This window comes from Emericellopsis cladophorae (assembly GCF_022114955.1).
Source record: "Emericellopsis cladophorae strain MUM 19.33 chromosome Unknown NODE_1_length_1489480_cov_119_871856, whole genome shotgun sequence".
Lineage (NCBI taxonomy): Eukaryota > Fungi > Ascomycota > Sordariomycetes > Hypocreales > Bionectriaceae > Emericellopsis > Emericellopsis cladophorae.
In genome coordinates, this window is record NW_026250926.1 from 198,227 (window position 1) to 219,670 (window position 21,444).

The window sequence follows — 21,444 nt, forward strand, 5'->3', positions numbered from 1 at the left end:
TTACGAATCACTGGCGGGTTAGGCAGCTGAACAGAGAAACATTGTTGTTACATGTTGGGCTACAGAAGAAAGGCATGTCGTACCCGGCGGGTGCTGTTGTCTTGAGCAACGAACGGTGATCAGTCATGTCATGTCTTGGGCCAGGGATCGTGGCAATCATCGGCACAGGGCACAAGACGGCGGAGGCGCTGATCATAATAGAGACCATTGTGTGTGGATCGACGACAAGCATTTTGTATTCAGCCCGGGGGTTTAATCATAGATATGCACCCCTACTGCTCATGACATATCCAACGAGCCCTGATTTCGCACACGCCACGTGAGCTGCATGGTTCCCAATAAAACGCCCAACAAATGCATTGCGTTACAGAGGACAGCTAGCTAGCTGCCTGCCCTGGCCTGTCAGGATGGTAAATGAACGAATGAACGGTGGTGCCACCTCCAACTCCTTGCAATGGGCTGGATGAACGAACAAATAAAACGAGTGTAAGCAGCGCAGACTATGTATGTGTGTGCGTGTGCGAGGAGAATGCCGCCAAGTGACCCTCACGTCCCGTCGAACAATGATCAAATCAAGGGTATATGAAGCACGAGAGAAAAACCGTGTCAAGAAAGCAAGAAGTCGAGAGGGCAGGTTCTCGAGAGTCCAGGTGTGGCGTGTGCTGACACTCTCGGGACCATTACGAACGACGGACTCGTTTCCAGAGTCGCCGCAAGCTACCGTTTTCAGGAGCCGAGTCGGCGTTTCCCTCCCGATCCAAGGTTGCGAAATGTTGCTCCATGTCCTTGGTGCGACTGTCCTGTCTAGGAAGGGCCGGTGGTGCACAGGAGTCGCTGTGGACGTGACTCTTGCGTGCTGGTGCCGGCTTCTGCTGCCAGCCGTATATCTGCTCATCGTGCGAGCGGAGATCGGGCCGTGTCAGCGTCATGCGCATTGTCATCTCGCGCGGATTGTCGATTGTCTTGGTGACGCCGAACAATGTCGGTACGATGGGCTCTGTGTGCACGCGTACTGGGTGCGCAGGTACCGGCTTGTCCGTGATGGGAGGCGTCTTGGGCGAGTCCGGGTCGCTCACGGTACTGTCGTTGCTGTGTGTTGACATTTGGTCGTCGTCGAAAAAGGTTCGCAACTTGTAGGCACCGAAACCATTGTCCTTGGACTGCTTCCTCTCGCTGCCATTGCTCTCGTTCAGCGAGGGAAAGCCGTAGGCCAGTGCCTCGTCGAACTTTTGCGGCGACGCCACGTAGTGACGCAGTGTCATACGGGTGTTGGGGTCTTGGTAATGCGCAGCGTCAGGATCGATCATGGCTGGCGGCTCGGGCGCAGGCTGCTTGTTCAGAGACATGAGCGAGAGGGCCCTGGACGCCTTGCGGACATGCCCAGCGCCATTGCTTGGCCCGAAGCTGTTGACGGATTTGAGAGAGGGAGCTGCGGTCTCCTTTGTGCCGGGCCTGCTCCCCGGGAGGGGGGGTCTCGAAGAGGTGGCCTTGTTCATGGACAACCGGTGGCGGAAAGACGGTCGTCGTGGGAAGACGGGCTCCTGTTCTTTCGGTGCAGGTCTTGGCTGCTCCTGGATATCGTGATGATAGGAGCTCAAGCCCAGGCGCAGATCGAGGGCTCCATCATCCTCTAACCAGCGGAAACTGTCATAGAAGGCCTGGGGTACTCCTTGGGCGTGACCATGGTCGCCAGAGGCCATGTCGCCTTCTCGCTCGCGCAGCTGTAGGGACTGGAACTCGAGAAAGGCTTCGTCAACCCGGTCAGGGGCGACGCTGCGAGGGCGACGGGTTCGGCGTTTCGTCTCGTCTCGAATCGTTCGACGTCGTCCAGGCTTCTGGGCGTGGAGAGAGTAGACCTGCGTGCCCTTGACGCCGACCTGGCTGAAGCGCCTCGTGTTCGAGCACCGTGCCTCCTCTGCAATGCTGCTTCGCCGCGAGCTTTGGCGTGGTTTCGAGTGCCTGGGCTGGGATGATGCAGGCTCGGTGATTCTGCGGACAGGCGGTCGAGGGCTGGAGGTGTCAAAGGAAGGGGTGATGCCGAATTGCTGGACGAGACGCTGCCTCTCGATCTCGGAGTAGTACTGAGTGGTAGGGTCAATGACGGAGAGCAGGATGGAAGCAATGGTTAGGTACAAGAAGACAAGCAGGCAGGCAGATGGCGAGACGAGGGCATGGGAGCGAGTGTCCATGTCTCTCGTGCTCGATGCAGGAACGCAGCAGCTTCAAGGGGAACAGACAAGGGTTCGCGGGAGCTCCAGTCCCCAGGCAGGGCCAGTGGACCGACCGACTGGAGCACTGAGCACTGAGCACTGAGCACCCACTCGCACCGCAGCGCACACGACGCCAGGTGGGCCGAGCTGGGCAGGGGTTGGTGATCTAGCTAGCCTCTACGTACGTGTAGGGCCCAGGCTGGATATATTATGGAACCATTGGGGACAGGACAAGGGGACCACCAACAGCTGGCTCTTGGGGATGGGAGGTTCATGCCGTTGGGAGGAGAGGGAGGGAGAGGGGGAGGGAGGGTTCGTCTAGGTGAGCATGCAAGCCGCGTGTGAGAATGATGAAGAGGGACGGATGTGTGTGCAAAGAGAGCAGCTGCCAAGGCTCGACGTGTGCAGTCACTTCACTGCAGTGCGGTCCGTGTCTCCACCACGGCGCGAAGAGCAAGCCGCAAGTCGGCGACTCACCGCTGCCGTTGGTCGGTCATGTGGTGACGGCCCTGCCCTGCATCGTCCATTGTGCGTGTCCTTGCTGACTCCTGGATCTTGTGGCAGCAATACGCACATGGTGCATGTTGGAGAGGAGCTGGTTTGTGCGGATGGAGGCGTGCGGCGTGCGGCGTGCGGCGTGCGGCGTGCCTCCCTTGCGATAGCCACGGCCGACCGAAGCAGCTGGAATTGTTCGATCACATCCACAGACAGACGGCACTCACTTGAGGCCGATCCGCCGTGACGGGAATGACGGAACGCTGAGACATGTCTCGTACCGATGCAGCCCTAGCCAGAGGAGACACATGTCTCGAGTGCTACTGCCATTCGTGATGCAAGGGCGGCGGGCTGAAAGACGGACAGACAGATCGACTGGCGATCAAGGAGACTTATGAACACGAATGAATCTTACCTGGAGATCAGACCCCGGAGCGTTTGCTGGTAACGGCGGTGTATATGTACTGTCATCATCATCATCATCATCTTCATCAGCCGACTTGACATTCTTGTTGCCCGTCACGATAGCACTCCTCGTCCGGTTCCAATGCTTGCTCATGTGGCCAAACGAGGGTCTGCGTCTGGCAAACGCACTCGATTTGCGGGTACTCAGGCTAGGGCGCTCATGAGTCCGGCCCGCGGACTGCTCTGCCATGTCGTTGCTCTCGACATGGAGCAGCGACGTGCTTGCACTGACTTGGCTGCCGGCGCGGGTCGTGCGAGCATGAGGCGCTGTTGTTGATGCCGCCATCATGAGGCGGCCCTGTACTATAGTAGGTACCTTGGGTAGGCTATAGCTTCCTGGAGTCGCTTGTTTCGAGTCGCGGTGCTCTGCAGTGTCCAGGACGTGAGAAAGGAGCGCGGAATGGAAGGAGAAGCCTGGCCAGCAGTAGCTTCCCAACAAAGGAGCGTCGATGTCGTCGAAATGGGTTCAGACGCCCGCCCGGAGAGCAGCACTCAACTGTCCAGAGCTTCAAGGGGACGACACAGACCGGCACGGTCGACAGTTATCAACAAGATTGTTCGCCTCTGCCCTGGCTGGCTGCCATGCTCTCCATGCCCGTGTCGTCACTTGCGTCTCCGTCCAGAATCCTTCAGCAGACATGCGTACATACATACATGGGTAGTCGAGGAGAGGTCCAGAGAGCACCAGACGAACAACAACGATGACTGGAGCATCGGTTCCAAAGGCAGACATGAGATGGACGCTAATCTAGCGCGCAGCCGCGCCCGTGGCTTGTGGGGTCGGCGACCTGCACTGGAGTAGTTCTAGCGGCCCTGGGCCATAATTGGCGGGAAGCTCCCTCCCCGGGCCCCTGTCGCTCACTCACCGCTGGCGCTGTCCATCCTTATTAGTGCCGATCAGTAGCGGAGCGTCGCTGTTTCGAAAGAACGGACTTCAATTGTGATCGAGACTTGTACGGATACGTACAGGTATTAGTAGATCACAAGTATCCGTAACTCGTCTGATAATGATTTGCAGCGCCTATTCAAGCCTCTGGTACAATGAAAATCAATCGCGACAATAAGTGACTGGACTCTCGTCAGTAGCAAGCTCAAGCCTTTCTCGAGGACGCATCAGCCACAGCGGGCTCCAGGCTCTCTAGACTTTTAACTTAGTACTAGGTCCGGCTCCCGCCAATGACGACATTGTCAGCAGCCGCAGCCAAACCTTCCCAACTTTTATTACGTGCCAGGCTCAATAATTCAAGTACATCCGCTGCGTCCGAGAAGCTCAAATTTGAACAGAGACGCTCTTGCACTCATGTCGATCCCTGCCGCTTCATGCACAACCAGACGCGCCGTCAGTCAGCACTCGCAGGGCGCCCCTGCATCTATGCTCCATATAATCCTGACCTCCTCCGTGCCCAGATGGAAGGCTACTCCCAGCCGGAAACCATCGTCAGGGCCAGGTGAAGACGAGTAGCGATGTGCGCCCTCTCGCTAGTTCGACTGGTCAACAAGACAAACATAAGAGATTGTTCAAGAGCATGGCAGTCTAGACGTGATGGGCACTGACTAAAATGGCCCGAGGCTGTCATACCAAGCTGTATACGTATACACATACAGAAAGGCCGCCACAACCTCGTACCTACCAGGTATCCAGGTTCAGCTCAACTCTTCGTTTCACAAAACTCTTCATAACAAACAGCTGCTTCCCCCGGCTGCTGTACAATCAAGCGGCGAGAAGATCGTTCCTATTCCGTCCAGTCAAGGATCTGCACTGCTCGCGTGACATCTGATGACTCGGCCGAGCGAGGCCACAGCATCAGAGCAAACAGGATGGAACAGACCAAGAACCTTGCATTTCCAGGCTACCATATCCATCTTGCCGCACGCGACTCTGTAACCTGGGGCTTGGGCACTGGGACGTGGAGTATGCAGCAGGGCACTCATCCATCCTTCTGCTGAAAATAGCTTCATGTCGGGATTGCACATCATTGGGCACTTGCACAGGCGGCATATTTGCCTTGTGTGTATCCCACCCATCCTTACAGATAAGACGCCTCGACAAGATAGCCAATGGAGAACTGAATGTGACGCTCAACAGCATCCCACATGATGGTACCCAGGGTCTGCACGCACGATTAGTACAGCATGCCAACTTAAGAAGACAATTACCTACATCGTTGACGGTGTGGATATAAGGGCTGGTCTGGTTGGTGAAGTCCTCAAACAAGAAAGCGGCAGCTGTGTGGCTGATTAGCAGTCGTCAATCTGCCCGGGGCAAGAAAGCAACGTACGGAAACCATTGGCATCGGCGGACGCGTGGTCCGAGCATCCGTAGCCACAAGCATCCTCGTTGGGCGCCTGGCCGGTGTACTCGGTCACCAGTAGCTTGACGTAGGCGTTCAGGTCGCTGTCGGTGTAGTCGGTGATAATGGCGGGCGTGCCGCTCGGCGAGTAGCCGGCCATGTCCTGGTTCACGTACGACAGCACAGTCTTGCCCGCGGCGCGGTAGTGGGCAAAGACGTCGGCCGAGCCCACGAGGCCAATCTCCTCGCCGCCGTACCAGTGGAACTCGAGTGTGTTCTCGGGCTCGAAGCCGCCCTGGGCCAGAACGCGAAAAGACTCGAGGACAACGACCATGCCGGTGGCGTTGTCGTCCGCCCCGGGAGCGGCAGCAGAGGGTTTGCCCGCTGCCGAGTCAAAGTGGGCGCCGATAATCACTAGAGAAACTCGTCAGTACGCACGTCAAGTGAGGACTGACGGTACACACACCCAGGTTCTCGCTTTTGCCTGGGATGCGAGCAAGGACAGAGGGCTGGTCAAAATCCGAATGGGGGAACTGCTCGACCGTAATGGCGGCGTTAGCCGAGGCAAGGTCCTGGACCTTTTTGAAGAGCCGATTCGCAGCCTCCGTGCCACTCTCGGACTCGCAATGACGATTGTGGTACCCATGGTAGCCATCTTGGTCAGCTTGATAGTCACAGCCAAGATCCTGCGTTGCAAGTCACTCACGAGGTCAGGTGCTTCAGCCCCAACTGAGGCCCTTCCGTGCCGGCACTGCTAATAAAGGACTGGGCCTCGTCAACATGGCCCAACGTATCCGGGTACTCGATCGCCTTCTGCGCCGCCACACGGTTCTTGGCCGACAATCTCTCCAGCACAAAATCGTCCTCAATGTTGGTGATGTCGATGTAGTGTTTGCGTCCTCTCTTGGACTTGACCATGGTGTACTTGTCCTCCTTGAAGATCCATTGTCCAGGATCCTCCTCCGAAGACTTGATTAGACGCATGCCTTGAGCAGGTGCAGCAGGCTTCTCAAACGCTGAAGCGAGCTGGGCGCTAGCTGCGAGGGCGGCGATGGCGGCTTTGAAGACCATGTTGCTTGCTGGTTACGATATGAAGCCTCGGTGAGTTTAGTTGGGTGCAGTGTCAGTAATGCCAAGTCAGCTCGGAAATGGTATAGGAGAGCATGACTGAATCGCGGGCACCCCGGTTATTTAGTACTTTTTGTCGTGGAAAGACAGCAAGCAAGCTGTCTGTGCCATCAGTCGCTCCCTCGTAGCGGCCTATGAAGAGATAGTGTCAGTGCATGTATGCCTGTGACGTGGGACCATGTCGATCACCAGGACGGGAGTTGCTCATGTGAGCTCCATGGTCCAAGGCGCCTAGACTCATTGCTGTCAGCGTCGAATCATCTCTATCATGCCTTGCGAAAGGCAACATGAAGACGAGCACGACCGATGGAACACAGGGTCGCATCCGGAGGTCATGTGCTCACAGCGACCTTGGAAAAGGCCTGAATCAGGCTCATTCGACGTAATGAAACCTTTTCTCTCACAAGGAGCTCCCCCAATCAATCAGACGGCGGTTTGTGATCTGCGATTCACTCATCAAAGACCTTGCCCGGATTCAGCAACCACATCGGGTCCAGGGTGTTCTTCATAGCTCTCATGAGACCGATGGTCTCTGGTCCGAGCTCTTTGAGCAGACAGTGCTTTTTTATGTCAGCTTGGATCAAAACGATTCCGCGGGGCGTTGTGCTTACCTTTTTACCCAGGCCAGTACCATGTTCGCCCTGTTACGCGCTGGTTAACTATGCGGTCTGGTCTAAACAGACGTGATCTTACCGAGACAGTCCCTTCCATTTCAATCGCCTTCTCCATCATAATTTCGACACATTTCTTTGTCGCCTGGACCTGTTCAGGGCTCCTTGGATCGTACATGACCATCTGGTGGAAGTTGCCATCTCCAACGTGGCCCAGAACGCTTGTGACTAGACCGAGCTTCTCGGCACGCTCTTTACAGGCTTCTGCTGTGCGTTAGTAAAGTTGCACAGTCCAGGTCGGGTCGCACTTACGGATCAGCTCAGCCATGCGAGATATTGGCACTGCCGCATCCGTAGACCAGATCTGAGTGCCCTCTGGCCGAATGGCGAGAGAAGCCCAGAGGGCCTGCTTCCTCGCGGCCCACAGCGAGTCCATCTCTTTCTGGTCCGTCGCAGCTTCGAACGTGTTGCAACGGAATGCCTTGGCTACGTGGCGGGCGAGGCGAACATTGTCTTCCACTGAGCTCTTGGTACCGGAGAATCTGCGTGGGTCAGGGGGTCAGCGTGTGCGACAGGAAGAAGCCGACACGGACGACTTACTTCAAGAAGAGAGTGGTCTTCTCTTGCCACATGCGGCCTCCAGCGCCACCGTTCTTGTTGACGACGCCCATCTGAGCATCATCCATGAGCTCAAGAGCCGCCAATGGCACGCCTGAGCGTATCATCTTGGTAGCCGCGTCTGCTGCGGCTCTTATTGTTGGAAATGTCGCTGTAGCCACACTAAAGCTGTCGGGTATGATGGCGAGCTTGAGCGTTGCTTCGGTCACAATCCCGAGTGTACCCTCGCTTCCCGTGAACAGCGAGTTCAGATTGTACCCAGCGGACGTTTTGCGAGGCCGATGACGGGTTTTGATGATAGAACCGTCGGCCAAGACCACCGTCAAATTCACAACATAGTCCTTCATTGTGCCGTAGCGAAGGGCGTTGGTACCAGAGCAGTTGGTAGCCACCACACCCCCGATCAGCGCTTTTGGGCTGGGGTCCAAGGGCAGGAAGAGGCCGCTTTCCTTGATCTCTTCATTGAGATTGGTCCAATTGACGCCAGCCTACAGGACGACATTCATATCATCGGGGTGGAAAGCAACGATCTTGTGCATGCCAAACAAGTCAATGCAGATTCCCGAATAGGGCGAACTGAGGTTGCACTCGACACTCGAACCAGCACCGTAGGGGATCATTGGCACTTTGTGACGCGCACACGCCTTGACGGCGGCAGAGACCTGCTCCGTGCTGTTGGGACGTACAGTGGCTACTTCGAACGTCAGAGTTCGAAAAAGACCATTCGGAATAGCCATGTTCGTCCAGATCATCATGGTCTACGCTGACAGCATCGTCGTCCAGGATGTCCCTTATCTCTGCTACGGCCTACTGAGACGTGAATATCGCGTAGCGACAGGGCTCGGGCAGGCTGACCTTGAGCATCGTGCCTCTGTCTGCGTACTGTGATTTGAATGACGAGCGGTCTCCGCTTGGCGTTTGCTCGTGCAAAGGTGGAATGTTCTGGGATAGCCGGCTTGTGGCGTATGAGCCGACACCAAATGCTACCACCCCGCAGGCCATGAGAGAATATGCACTCCAGCCATTGCGAGGGTTGATCTGGTGGAAAGGAAACGGAAATGACGAGACGGAGCGAGGAGGTTGCGCGAAGAAGCAACAGGACGCAATGGGGAACCACAGCGCAGCATGTTGGTATCGTGGGGTTGTCAACAAAACAATGGACGGCACAGAGCGGTTAATCACAGCGGAGGAAGAGAATGAGTGTGGTGTCTGGTAGTTTCACGCGAGGTCTCAAAAAGCAAATGGAGATCGGTGGCTGGCAGTTGTGTGACAAGATTGCGCTTGCCTTGAACGTGATGAACCGTGAGCGCATTATGAGGCATCAGACGAGATCACGTGACCTGCTCCACGGTGAGTCGTGACTGCCAGGACTCGGAGCTCAGCTCAGCTCATCCGAAGCTTGAAGCCAGTGTGGACCCACTTATCACGACGCCGGCGACACCAAGTTGACAACTCAAACCCGCACCGTTCATGTTCACAGCGCGCGACAACATGAAAGTATCTTGAATTGACCGGGACACCATTGGTTTTCTTTCGTCAGCTAATAAGTTTCACTTTCTATGTTAGAGGCTATGTACTGCACTTGAACCAAGGTTTTGGCGGTCGGAGGCTGGACCTCGCGTAGTCCATCTTCTCCCTCTTGTCGCGCCCAGATCATCTTCGGTCTTTTTTGGGGGGGGATATTCTCCCTCCCACCGCCTAATACTCGCCATGGCCATCATGCTCAACAATGACATGCCCATGTCGCTCGACAACACGGGCGGCGACATGGCCGATCTGTTCGGCGATGCGACTGGCCTTCCGCTCCCCCCGGCCAGCAAGCAGCTCGAGTCAAGGCTCGACTGGTTGCGCTGTCGTGGCTGCTGCAAGTATGGCAGATGTATCATGCGTGAGAGTCGCTGCTGACTGACACGCACAGAACGATCGCATGGTCCAAGATCGGCACAATCGCCTCCATCACGCCCAATGGCCAGGAAATCGAGATTCGCTATCTGCATACTCGTCCGGATAATGGCGAGTGGGACCTGAGCGACCCCATTGTCAGCCCTCTATTACGTGGCAGCCCGGAGAACCCATTGGTGCATCTCGAATGGGCAGAGACGAACAATCCGGAATTGGCCGTGTTTGATAATACCGGCAGGGTCGCCATCATCGTGTTCGCCCACACAGTCAACCAGTCATGGCTCACCCGGTCTTGGAACGACGATGCGGTGGATGCGGCCCAGGCTATCGCCGGCTCGTACTGGCTCCCCGTCAACCCGTCCACGGGCGGCGGCGCGGGCGAAAAGGCGCGGCAGAGCTTCAACGTGTCGTACGGGCCGGCGACCAAAGCTGGCGGCGGCAAGGACTGGTCGTACGAGAGCTCCTTCATCCAAGCGGATACCGTCAGTCATCCCCAGGGCGGGCGTAGCGCCCTCTTGACGGTCACCACGGGCGGCATGGTCAAGATGTTCTGGATGCAGGGGAGCAACCAGCCCGAGGAAACGAGGCTAGAGCTGGAGAGTTTTGGGAACTCGGACGAAATCATCACACACGCGGCGTTCGCTGCGGAAAAGAGTATGTTTGTTGGTTCATCAAATACGATGCGGTTGATCTGCTGACACTACAGAAGAATATGTCGAGCTCGCCTACATCACCACCTCGCGGCAACTCAAGCTTGTCAAGATCGACGTCCAATGGGGCACGCAGCAAGTCCAGTCGGGAGGGCATCAGGGCACGCGCCATACCCTCAAACTCAGCGCGAAGAATTGGGCAATGACACAATTGCCCTCAGAAACCGTGGAGGATATTTCCATGCCGCACGTGACGCAGATGCTGCTGATGCCCTCCATACTGGACGACAGTGGGAAGGACATGTTGCCTCCTCTGATCATCTCCATCCGGGCGCGGTCGTCGGGGAACGGTTCGTTCGCGCCAACAAATCAGAGCGTCATCAATCGATGGGAAGCCGTCGAGAAGCCGCATGCGCTCTGCTCGGGACTGGACAAGATGCGGTTGCAACGCAACGGCGCCGCGTCCGAGGTGGCCGCAAGTATGCAGCTGCAGCCTCTCGAGCAGATCGTCTTGGACAAGTGCGTCGTTGGCGTCCAGTCGGCTCAGTTTGGCAAGGTCATTGTCCTTGCATTCTCGGATGGCAGTTCGCAATACCGCGATAGATTCACCTTCGCCGAGCTGTATGCTGAGCGCAGCCTCGAAACAGTGCAACACCTGCGGCAGGTCGGTTGGACGTTTCCCGACGACTGCCACTGCCAGCAGATCGCCTTCTCCCCGTCTCACTTTTCCATGATCCAGTTGGGCGACAATGGCAAAGTACACTGGAGTAAACTCACTTGTGGCCAGGACAACCTTGGGAGCTCCATGAAAGACAGTCAGTTCTGGCAAGTACACTGCCAAGTAAACGTGATTAACAGTGGCCAGGCCAAACCTATGCGGCTACGATTGCTGGTCTCACAATCGCAGCAGCTACGTGTGTTAAATACTCCACCAGCTTTGACGATGTCATTGCCGTCGCTCGGCCCTATCACGCTACCCGCCCAAGTAGGTCTTTGTGGACATCGCCCCGACTCCATGGTCTAAACAGCTGTAGGGATGATCGCCGACTGGTTCCAAGAGCTCACCCGCATACTGTCCGTGCAGACAGACTACGTGCCCGACCAGCCGGGCGATGCGCTGCTCAAGAACGCGCAGCTGGCACCCATTCTGAGTATAGGAGTGTCTCTCGGCTACCATGGGGACCTGCGACCACGCAGTTTCCAGAGCAAATTCGCTATGCTTTGCTGCACTATACGCAACGTGGCCTTCAACATAACGATTACAACTAATGCTCCCTTCCCGGTGGCCAGCCGCAAAAGCCTACTGGACGACCACGGTACGCAAAGCGCACCCGCAGTGCTGGGAGACCAAAGAAACTGACAGCTTCTAGAAATCATTGACTTTCTTGCAAGTACAATCAAGTGGTCGTTGGATCTGCTCTCGTGGATCTCGTCGTCTCTCTTTGAGCTCATGCACGATGCAGAGTTCATGGCTCGACTCACGCCCGAGAGGTCGTCGGAGATGGGCCCGTATCTCGAAAAGCAGGGCGAGGTGGCCCTGCAGCTGCTAATGTGCTCGACAAGCAGGGCCTTTCTCGCCAGCCTCTGCCGCAAAATAGCGTACATGGGCAACACGACAAACAAGGCCATGGAATATTATCAACTACACCCTCACGTGCAAAGTGGCCAAAACGGACAAGGAGGTCAAGCGAGCAAGGACACCCCCGGCATGCGCTCTGCCTTTGTGAAGCTACACAAGGTCTTTGCGCAGAGCCCCATCAAGGTGGGAGACTTTGAGAAACTCAACCAGCTGATTTCGCAGGGCATTGCGCAAGCATATGATGCATTCCTGCCCAAGATGGCCAGGAGCCAGAGCCAAGCGCTCAAGGGCAAAGAGGAGGACGAGGCGATCAAGGCCCTGCGCGCCATGTTCGAGACGCAGATGCTCACGGCCACGGTGCCGGTGCCGGGGTTCCTGCCCCTACTCCGGAAACTCTTCCACGTGGACCTGCCGGCGTACCGCAAGACGACGGACATGGCCCGTCTGTTCTTTGACGGGTACTCGATACTCACTGTGCAAGGGGATGAGAGCGCCGTCAAGGGGGTGCGACTGTCGCACATTGACGCGTTCAGCAAGCAGGTGACGAGGATGGACGCGAAGAAGCAGTGGAGGCGCTGTGTGCGGTGCACATCCATCATGGAGGACCATGGCAACACGCGCTCACCGGGCCTGACGTTCATGGCGGCGCAGATGCGGCGTTGTCCGTGCAGTGGATCGTGGGCGTTACTGCCGGCAGGCAAGGTTGATGCGTAATAGAGCCGGGTTTGAAAATCCTATAGGATCATATTCGCAATATTTAAATCCAAACGACGATTTCATAACAAGTGCAGGCATCACTCATGGCTAGCTAGTGCACCAAGTGAAGGAAGTTGGTCTACGTACGATTAAGGGCCGCGCAGTGGGTTTGCCTGGCACCAGACAACACCCGTGAGCCACATACATGAGCTCCAGCGATAGTGAATCAGCAGATAATCAGTATAGTTTCTGGCAACTGTACAGGGTCATCTGTTCACCGATGACTGCAAGCAGGTGGTTTGAGATCACATATAGGGTAGGCGAAATCTTACTAGGTGTAACTAGTTAGTAACACCACACCACCGATGGCGGTGAAGTCGACCGTCACGTTACGACCTCATTGAGCCGAATAGGGAAGCGAACATCAGTGCAGTTCTTTAGTATTGAGATGCAGCCCCTGATTGGATGATGCAGCCGACGCATCACCTGCATCTGGCCAGGATCCTGCAGACCAGACTACAGTACAGTACAGTACACGTCCAATGCCTGATGCCACCCAGTGACCAACGACGTCGAACGAAGACTTCGGACGCCAATGACCTGCGTCCTTTCGCTAGTCTGCCGAGGAGGCACCGTCACGACGATGATGAGGATCGACGCGTAAAGTGGTCTCGCGACTAATCAGACCGTGGCCCCTACCAGATCGGATCAAAGTTGCAGCGCTACCAGGGCGGCGTCAGGGGCTGAGATCGAACGGCATGGGGGTGACAGGGGCCCAGAGAACGCGAACTTCGAAGTGGCCAAGGCGAATCGCAGAAGCGATTTTAATGAAATTAAACAATCACCAGGTCGCATGGTACGCGCAATGCAAATATGCTGCAGGCAACGATTGCCATCTGTGCCGTGGGGTCTTATCGCCGTGGGGTCCGTTGCAGGCGATCAGGGGCAGCAGGCGGATGAACATGTGAGCCTTTTGAGGCCTAATCATCAGGGCCAGCTGGATCAACAAGCGGCCATGAGGTCGATTGATACCGACGTGGGACGATGTCTGGATGCAGCTAGCTGGTGTATGTAGAATGCAAAGACGCACGCGACTGATTTAGCGCAAGGACATGGGCGTGGCATAACGTGAAGAAGGCATGAACTGTCACGGCGGCTGGAAGTTTCCTCCCGCGCGCTAACGGTGTTTCTTTGTGTAATTACTCCGTACCTTATCTCAGATATATCTTCGGCTGCATCATCGCAGGCTTCACAGCAAGCTCAATGAATAACGACTGCCGGCCAATCTATTAATGATACTGTCTACGTATTCAGAAGAACTTGACTCGATGATCAAATGGTCGCCCACCAGCTCATTAGCCAACTGCATCGTCAATATTAATTAAGGCCGACGGCCCACAGGTACCCCTGGAAGAGTGGAGCCGCTGAGATAGAGTGGAGACGCACTCACGGCCAGCCCTCAGGACCACCAATTAGAACTCAGGACGCTCACCCGACCGCGCTAGCGCAGGAACCACGCCGAGCGGATGACGCCCATTGGCCGACGTGGCTGCCAATGAACCAGGTCCCCCTTTCTGATGGCGATGGGATACCGCCAGCCACCAGCCCAGCCCAGCCACAGTGGCCAATGAGGAGGCGCGTCCTCTTCGAACCTCGCGACATCTCACGTCTTCATTTGCGCTGTCTTGCCATCGCCCTCGCACGTCCAGCCTGCCCATTCGACGATTGTGTGTGCATGTGCTCGCTCGTCCGTGGCCTCAGCTCCAGTCCTGTTTGATTGATGCCTGCTGCTCAACGTCCATTCGACCAGGCCGCGCTGCACTAACCCACTGCCGGCAGTCACACGGTCGCATTGGGCGCGCCTCGCCCCGGACTGTACTGTACCTCCCTCTCGAGTCTTGAGTCCTATTCCTCATTGTCCATCTTCGGACAGCACTGGCCAAGGCCGCGCGATACTATTATTATGGCCTCCTCACCACCTCCTCACTCCCACGCCCAGGGAGACCAAGGTCACCACCGCATGTCGATCCCTCACCAGTTCGAGACTGACACTGTCTCTGCTTCATCTGATCCAACACCCCGGCCCCTCGATACGACAACCTCCCCATCACCGTCCCCGTCACCGTCCCCGTCACCGTCCCCCCAGCCTCAGCACCTCCCACACCGTCTGTCGCACCACCAGCCCTCGGCCTCCATCTCTTCGGACGAACTGTACGACACGGCCAGCGTCGCAGGAGCACACCCACCTGCCACAGCATCACCGACGAATAGCAGCCTCCCTCGCACATCCTCGTCCGCCTCGCGCACCAACATCATCAAGAGGAAGCCGTTGTCGTCGACAGCCCAAGCCTTCGCCATTCGCTTTTCCCAGGGCTCTACCGCGTCGAGTGTGCCCTCGCCGCTCGACCTCCCCAAGCCAGACCACCGCTTCGCCAGGTCTGGCTCGGTAGACAGCCCAACCCTCTACGAGTATCCCACGTCGGCTCGTGGGGATAATTTGTGAGTAACTACGCACTACGTACTACGTATGCTGCCCACATCGATCAGACCGCTGACTGGATTACTCTCCGTGCCGTAGACCAGCCTCTACGGCCGTGAAACACGACCTACCGTCTGCCAATTCGCAGAGCACTCCAATCACAGAAAACCACAAAATCGACCCAGGGTTCCAGACAGATCAGTCTGACGACGTCCTCTCCGGCTACGACGACTTGCTGTCCGACCTGGCACCCGACGTTGGTTCCGCCGCGACACCCAAGGCTACTGCTTTCGAGCAACGCGACAGTGATCACGACGACGACGAGTCTACGTACTCTGACCCCATCGACCGCTACCAGTCCCCGCCTCCCATGTTTGCGGCCAGACCAACGCCACCACACCTCCACATACAGACGGACGACTCCTCCGTCACTCAGGACGCCTTACCAAGACACGACGAGTCGCCCTCGTCGGCGCAGCTCAACAAGCCGCTGCCCAAATCACCGACCGGAGGCGCCCCCTCGCCCTTTGCGGCCTTCTTCGGCTGGGGCAACCCATCGCCTTCCGCGACGGAATTCTCTTCCATACCGTCCCCGCAGACCCCGGCCAGGAGGGGGACGGCCCATGACGTGCCGCAGACGCAGCTGATCCGCTCGCTATCCGACTCCAAGGCGTATGACGGCGCGGGCAATGCCCTCGGCTACTGCGAGTCCTTCCTCTCGACCCCGCCCCCATCGAGCTACGCCACACCCGCCCTCGTAGAAGAGATGGAGGAAGAACTCAAGGCCATCAGCTCCGAGCTGGCCGGCTCGATCCGCCGCGAGATGGATCTGGAAGACCTCGTGGACCGGCTCCAGGAGCAAGTCAACAACCCCCAGCCCCCGAGCAAGAGGACGAGCGACTACTTTTCAGACTCGGGCTACGGCTCAGTCAAGGCTAGTGAGACGGAGCAGAGCCGCGACGAGGTGGAGAAAGTGCAGAGGAGGTCAGAGCAGGAGAAGGCGTCGATCCGGCTGGAGCTGACAAGCAAGCTGCAAGAGGAGCGGTCGAAGCGACGAGAGCTCGACCAACAAATCAAGGACCTCGCCGAACGGGCGTCCCACATTGACCTGGCGCAGATCAACAGCGTCGACGCGAACGAGAGGGTGCGCGACCTGGAGAACACGTGCGAAGACCTCCGGCGGCGGCTGTCGGAGGAGCGGTCGTCCAAGGGCAACTTTGAGGACCTGCTCAAGGCGCTCAAGACGGAGCTGCAGGACGCCTGCAACGAGCGGGACAACCTACGGGACGAGGTGGTGCCCCAGCTCCGGTCCCGGGTGGAGGGTCTCGAGACGGAGGCGGCCGAGTACGCCAACCTGACGTACGAGTCGACCAAGATGCAGCAGGAGCTGCAGACGCTCAAGGAGGAGAACACGACGCTCCGGCGGGGCTCGGTCGTGGCCGAGGCGCCGTCGCGAGCGTCGCGGGCGTCGCGCGTCATGTCAGGCAGCCTGAGCCGGTCCAACTCGGTCGCGGCGACGATGCGGAGCCAGAGGACGCCCATGGGCCTGTCGAGATCGAACAGCGTCAAGACGGGGCCGGTCGAGTCGCGCGAGGCGCTAGCCGAACGGCTCAAGGACGTCGAGGCCCAGCGTGACGCGCTCCACGGGGCGCTCAAGAACCTGCTGGAGCGACAGGAGTTCCAGAACCGCGAGTACCAGAAGCGCATCCACCTCCTTGAGACGGAGCGTGAGCGTCTGGTCACCGGGCCGACCAAGCGTGGCGGGTTTGAGCGGGAGATTATGACCCTACGCACCGAGATCAACGTCCTCCGACGTCGTGCCGAGGAAGCGCTGGAGCAAAAGTGGCAGGTGGAGAAGGGCCTGGGCGGCCTCAAGATGGATCTCGACAGGGCCGAGGGCGAGATTGCCTCGCTGCGGGCGCTGCTCGAGGAGAAGGACATTCTCATCCCCGAGACCTTTGCCCGCGCCAGCAGCTCCAGCAACGGCTCATCGTCAGGGGCCCCTGTCACGTCCGAGTCCCTCAGCATCGCCTACCAGCAGCTGCAGGCGGCCTACAAGGAATCGCTGGAGCGTATCAAGGAGCTGGAGGTCGGCGTGGCGTCGGACGAGCAGACCCTGCTGGCCATGCAGCGTCTTGAGCAAGCCGTCTCGGTGGCCGTCACGGAGCGCGACGAGGTACGGAACGAGCTGGACGCGCTCCGGCGCCAGTACGACCAAGCCTCCACCGGCGAGGCTCGGAGCGTCGAGGCGGAGCGGGATATGGCGAGCGACCTGGTCGAGTCGGCGCAGCAGGTGGAGCAGCTCGCCTGCCAGGTGCACCAGCAACTGGCGGCCAACGCGAACCTGCGGATGCGTCTGTCGGAAGCGGTGACGCGGGGCGACACGGACCGCAAGGCCAACAACGACCACATCACCAGCCTGATGGAGCGTCTCCGCGGCCTCGAGGACCAGCTCGTGGCGGCGCAGAGCGCGTCGGAGGACAGCGTGAACCGTCATGAGGAGGAGATTGCCAAGCTGCGGGATGCGCACAACGGCCATCTGCGGCGCATGGACGGGAGCCCTGCGATGGGGGGACTGCGGTCGCCGGCGCTACGAACGTCCCGCAAGGGCTCGCTGCTGCCGACAACCGCGAGCGCCTCGTCCCCGTTCCCGGCATCGCCTCGGCTGGCGGCGGTCTCGTTTGAGGACGAGGCGGAGATGAATACGCTCCGTGCCAAGGTGCTGGAGCTGGAGAAAGCGCTGTCGGACACGGAGCAGGAGATGCAGGAGGTGGTGACGCGGATGAGCACGGCGCAGGTGGAGGTGCTGAACCTGCAGGAGGAGCGGGACGCGGCGGTGCGCGAGACGAGGCGGCTGCAGAGGGTGCTCGAGGAGGAGCAGATGAGGGCGTTTGAGGACCGGTTCAAGACGCTGCAGGGGAGTGTGGCCTCGTAAAGTGGTCGCCAGGGGGAGGGGCACTGACATTACTGATGCATGAGCGATTGGCGTTTTGGCTTTCAAACACACACATTCACACGCGTATACAAAATGGGTTTGGGATGCCTTGAACAGCATCGCGGGAGAAGCTTTTGGGAGGCATCGCTTGGGCATATGTGCCGGGGAACGCGAGTACGGATCCATTGTTGTACATGTATCTTTCGAGTCATCTACGTATGGCAATAGGCGTCTGTTGGGCCAAGGAACTAGACAAGCCATATATAATGTATTACATATTCTGCCCGAGTTTCATGACGAGTGCACGTGGGAGGAAACGAGGCAGTTCGTCCTGAGCTCCGGACTTCCTCGCCCATCCGTACCTTAGCGACACTGGCGTTGGGGTGCACGTGACGCGAGCCCCTGAGGAAGGTTACATTGTCTTGCATACTGTGTTGATGCGCAGGATCTGATATGTGAGGCAGCTGGAGAGATATTATCGTCTTTTCCGTTGGAAGAAATACCTGTAATAATAACGTCCTGTCAGAGAGCAGGCGCACACACTGAGAAGGCGGCTGGGCCCGAGGACTTGAGCGTGGGGGATCCGACCCCGACCATCCACTGTCCAGTCCGACTCTTATCTAAGGTACGTACCTACATATACATGTAGGTAGGTACGAGTAGGTATTATCCCACGCCAGGACGAAGTCGGAAGGACAGGCATGACCCCTGCCCGATAAGGACGAGAAGCATCGGAAATGTCATTAGCAGAGGCTGCACTGCTGCAATGAGGTTGCAATCATGAATCCAAGGAGTCGAATGACAGTCCATCAGAGGCAGCGAGGTGCCAAATCATTCCAGACCGCAGAGAGGCCTGGTAGAGGGAGCTGCGACTGAGCGTCGTTATCAGTGAACGCGCAGTGCCTAGAGCGCGACAGTGTCTCGATGCCCTTACACATATGTGGTACTGCTGGGCGCTTATCTCTGCCGGGGGTTGTCTTGACCCTGAATCTGATTCTGATTCTGATTCTGATTCTGATCCTGGGGTACGCAGCCAATTGCCCCAGTTCAATAATCCACGTACGTATTTGCTTTGCGTCAGTCGCGATTGATTGTCGTGGCCACGCTGCCACGCTGCCACCACCACCACCACCACCACCACCACCACCACCACCACCACCACCACCCGACAGTCGAGCAAAAGCAATGCGAAACGGCCACTAATGTATGCACTGGACGTGACAGAATGCAGCCACGGCCATGGCGGGCCATCTGATTGCTGCTGCTCAACGTTGGCCTAACTGCCTGAGGCTAGTCAGTTGGTGCATGGCGGACGGGCGCTCGAGGCTTTAACTCTGGCCTGGGCCCCTCCAGCATCTGCCGCCACGGCCTAGGTATCTATCTCTCTTCAATCTCTCCATTCCATTCTATTCATTCCATTCATTCCCACGGCCGGCACTCCCCATATGTCTCTTCCGACTGGGATATGATCAATCGCTTCTTCCTCACCCCCGTCGAACAAGGAGCGCACTCGGACACCCGCTGAACGCAGGCCTCGCATCGTCGTCACCAGCAATACTACCACTTCACCACCACACCACTGCTACACCCTGCCCTCTCGCCGGGTAAGGGACGACTAGACTTGGAGGTGCTCTCTGGTCCCTAGAGGTCCGTCCGGCTTCGACTGACACTGCGCGACTGTCGTGCCCACCCGCGCACGCGCGCCCAACCTGCCCACCATGGCCGACCACAATCACGACTACGTCGTCCTCGTGCCCTACAACGGCACCACGGCGCAGGGCGCCAACCCGCTCGACTTTGACGTCAACGTCTGGTACGAGGTACGTTCACAGGCAGCGCAGTTGATTCGCAGCCCTAACCATCCCACAGGCCGGCGACATTGCCTGGATCCTCACCGCGACCGCCCTCGTCCTCCTCATGATCCCCGGCGTCGGCTTCTTCTACTCGGGCCTCGCCCGCCGCAAGTCCGCCCTCTCCCTCATCTGGCTCTCCGTCATGGCCGCCGGCGTCACCTGCTTCCAGTGGTTCTTCTGGGGCTACTCCCTCACCTTCTCCCACACCGCCGGCCCCTTTATCGGCAACCTCGACAACTTTGCCCTCATCAACGTCCTCGCCCGCCCCTCGGTCGGCTCCGAGCGCGTCCCCGACCTGCTCTTCGCCGTCTACCAGGGCATGTTCTCCGCCCTCACCGTCGCCCTCGCCACCGGCGCCGTCGCCGAGCGCGGCCGCATGCTGCCCTGCGTCGTCTTCATGTTCATCTGGGCCACCGTCATCTACGACCCCATTGCCTGCTGGACCTGGAACCCGACCGGCTGGTCCAACCGCATGGGCGGCCTCGACTTTGCCGGCGGCACCCCCGTCCACATCGCCTCCGGCTCCGCCGCCCTCGCCTACTCCATGATGCTCGGCAAGCGTCGCGGCCACGGCACCCACGAGCTCAACTACCGCCCCCACAACGTCACGCACATTGTCGTCGGCACCGTCTTCCTCTGGGTCGGCTGGTTCGGCTTCAACGCCGGCTCCGCCCTCTCCGCCAACCTGCGCGCCGTCGTCGCCGCCGTCAATACGAATATCGCCGGCTGCGTCGGCGGCATGACCTGGTGCCTCCTCGATTTCCGCCTCGAGAAGAAGTGGTCCACCGTCGGCTTCTGCTCCGGCGTCGTCGCCGGCCTCGTCTCCATCACACCCGGCTCCGGTTTCGTGCCCCCCTGGTCCGCCGTCCTCTTTGGCTTCTTTGGCGCCTGCTTCTCCAACTACGCCACCAAGCTCAAGTTCCTCCTTCGCGTCGACGATGCTCTCGACATCTTCGCCGTCCACGGCGTCGGCGGCCTCGTCGGCAATCTTCTGACTGCCTTCTTCGCCGCCGACTACATCGCCGCCCTCGACGGCGTCACCCGCATCGAGGGCGGCTGGCTGAACCGCCACTGGATCCAGCTCGCCCACCAGCTCGCCGACTCGGTGGCTGGCGGCGCCTACTCCTTTGTCGGCACCGCCCTCATCCTCTTCGTCCTCAACATGATCCCGGGCTTGCGTATCCGCGCCTCCGAGGACGCTGAGATCTTGGGAATGGACGACACCGAGATTGGCGAGTTTGCCTACGACTACGTCGAGCTCACCCGCGAGGTCCTCAACGACGTCGACCATGAGGCTGGTAGCCGCTACTCGGCCGACCCCGCCGCCTTTCACCATATGGAGAAGCACAACATGCAGCAGCTCATGGGGCTGGGGCCGGGGCCAGGGCCAGGACCGGGACCGGCAGGGCCCAATATGTACGCTCCCAACGGGGGCCCGTCGGGCATGGCGGGGCACGCCATGTGAATGAATGAAGCGCAGCAATGTATTTTCTGTTTTGGCCGTGTAGGCAGTATATATACCCAAGATACCC

General features: G+C 58.4%; 6 protein-coding genes across 6 annotated transcripts; 3 read left to right on the forward strand and 3 right to left on the reverse strand.

Annotated features, from left to right (window-relative positions):
- Nucleotides 1-680: 680 nt before the first annotated feature.
- J7T54_005932 (uncharacterized protein) lies at nucleotides 681-2,189 on the reverse strand (the record flags this gene model as incomplete). The annotated part of the gene is made up of 1 exon (XM_051507593.1): nucleotides 681-2,189. The coding sequence occupies one exon, from the start codon at nucleotides 2,187-2,189 to the stop codon at nucleotides 681-683; it is 1,509 nt and encodes a 502-aa protein (XP_051366454.1).
- Nucleotides 2,190-5,197: 3,008 nt separating this feature from the next.
- On the reverse strand, nucleotides 5,198-6,532 carry J7T54_005933 (leucine aminopeptidase-like protein; the record flags this gene model as incomplete). Its single annotated transcript, XM_051507703.1, has 5 exons — nucleotides 5,198-5,281; nucleotides 5,332-5,396; nucleotides 5,450-5,875; nucleotides 5,928-6,073; nucleotides 6,168-6,532. 5 exons carry the CDS (start codon nucleotides 6,530-6,532, stop codon nucleotides 5,198-5,200), a joined length of 1,086 nt encoding a protein of 361 aa, XP_051366455.1.
- Nucleotides 6,533-7,038: 506 nt separating this feature from the next.
- Nucleotides 7,039-8,573, reverse strand: J7T54_005934 (uncharacterized protein; the record flags this gene model as incomplete). Its single annotated transcript, XM_051507814.1, has 6 exons — nucleotides 7,039-7,149; nucleotides 7,201-7,230; nucleotides 7,283-7,464; nucleotides 7,513-7,742; nucleotides 7,801-8,306; nucleotides 8,505-8,573. 6 exons carry the CDS (start codon nucleotides 8,571-8,573, stop codon nucleotides 7,039-7,041), a joined length of 1,128 nt encoding a protein of 375 aa, XP_051366456.1.
- A 955-nt stretch (nucleotides 8,574-9,528) lies between these two features.
- Nucleotides 9,529-12,663, forward strand: J7T54_005935 (Mediator of RNA polymerase II transcription subunit-like protein; the record flags this gene model as incomplete). The annotated part of the gene is made up of 5 exons (XM_051507925.1): nucleotides 9,529-9,686; nucleotides 9,737-10,374; nucleotides 10,427-11,185; nucleotides 11,405-11,686; nucleotides 11,741-12,663. 5 exons carry the CDS (start codon nucleotides 9,529-9,531, stop codon nucleotides 12,661-12,663), a joined length of 2,760 nt encoding a protein of 919 aa, XP_051366457.1.
- A 2,002-nt stretch (nucleotides 12,664-14,665) lies between these two features.
- On the forward strand, nucleotides 14,666-18,059 carry J7T54_005936 (uncharacterized protein; the record flags this gene model as incomplete). The annotated part of the gene is made up of 2 exons (XM_051508036.1): nucleotides 14,666-15,144; nucleotides 15,224-18,059. 2 exons carry the CDS (start codon nucleotides 14,666-14,668, stop codon nucleotides 18,057-18,059), a joined length of 3,315 nt encoding a protein of 1,104 aa, XP_051366458.1.
- A 1,718-nt stretch (nucleotides 18,060-19,777) lies between these two features.
- Nucleotides 19,778-21,377, forward strand: J7T54_005937 (Ammonium transporter-like protein; the record flags this gene model as incomplete). The annotated part of the gene is made up of 2 exons (XM_051508146.1): nucleotides 19,778-19,879; nucleotides 19,929-21,377. The coding sequence occupies 2 exons, from the start codon at nucleotides 19,778-19,780 to the stop codon at nucleotides 21,375-21,377; spliced, it is 1,551 nt and encodes a 516-aa protein (XP_051366459.1).
- Nucleotides 21,378-21,444: the final 67 nt, after the last annotated feature.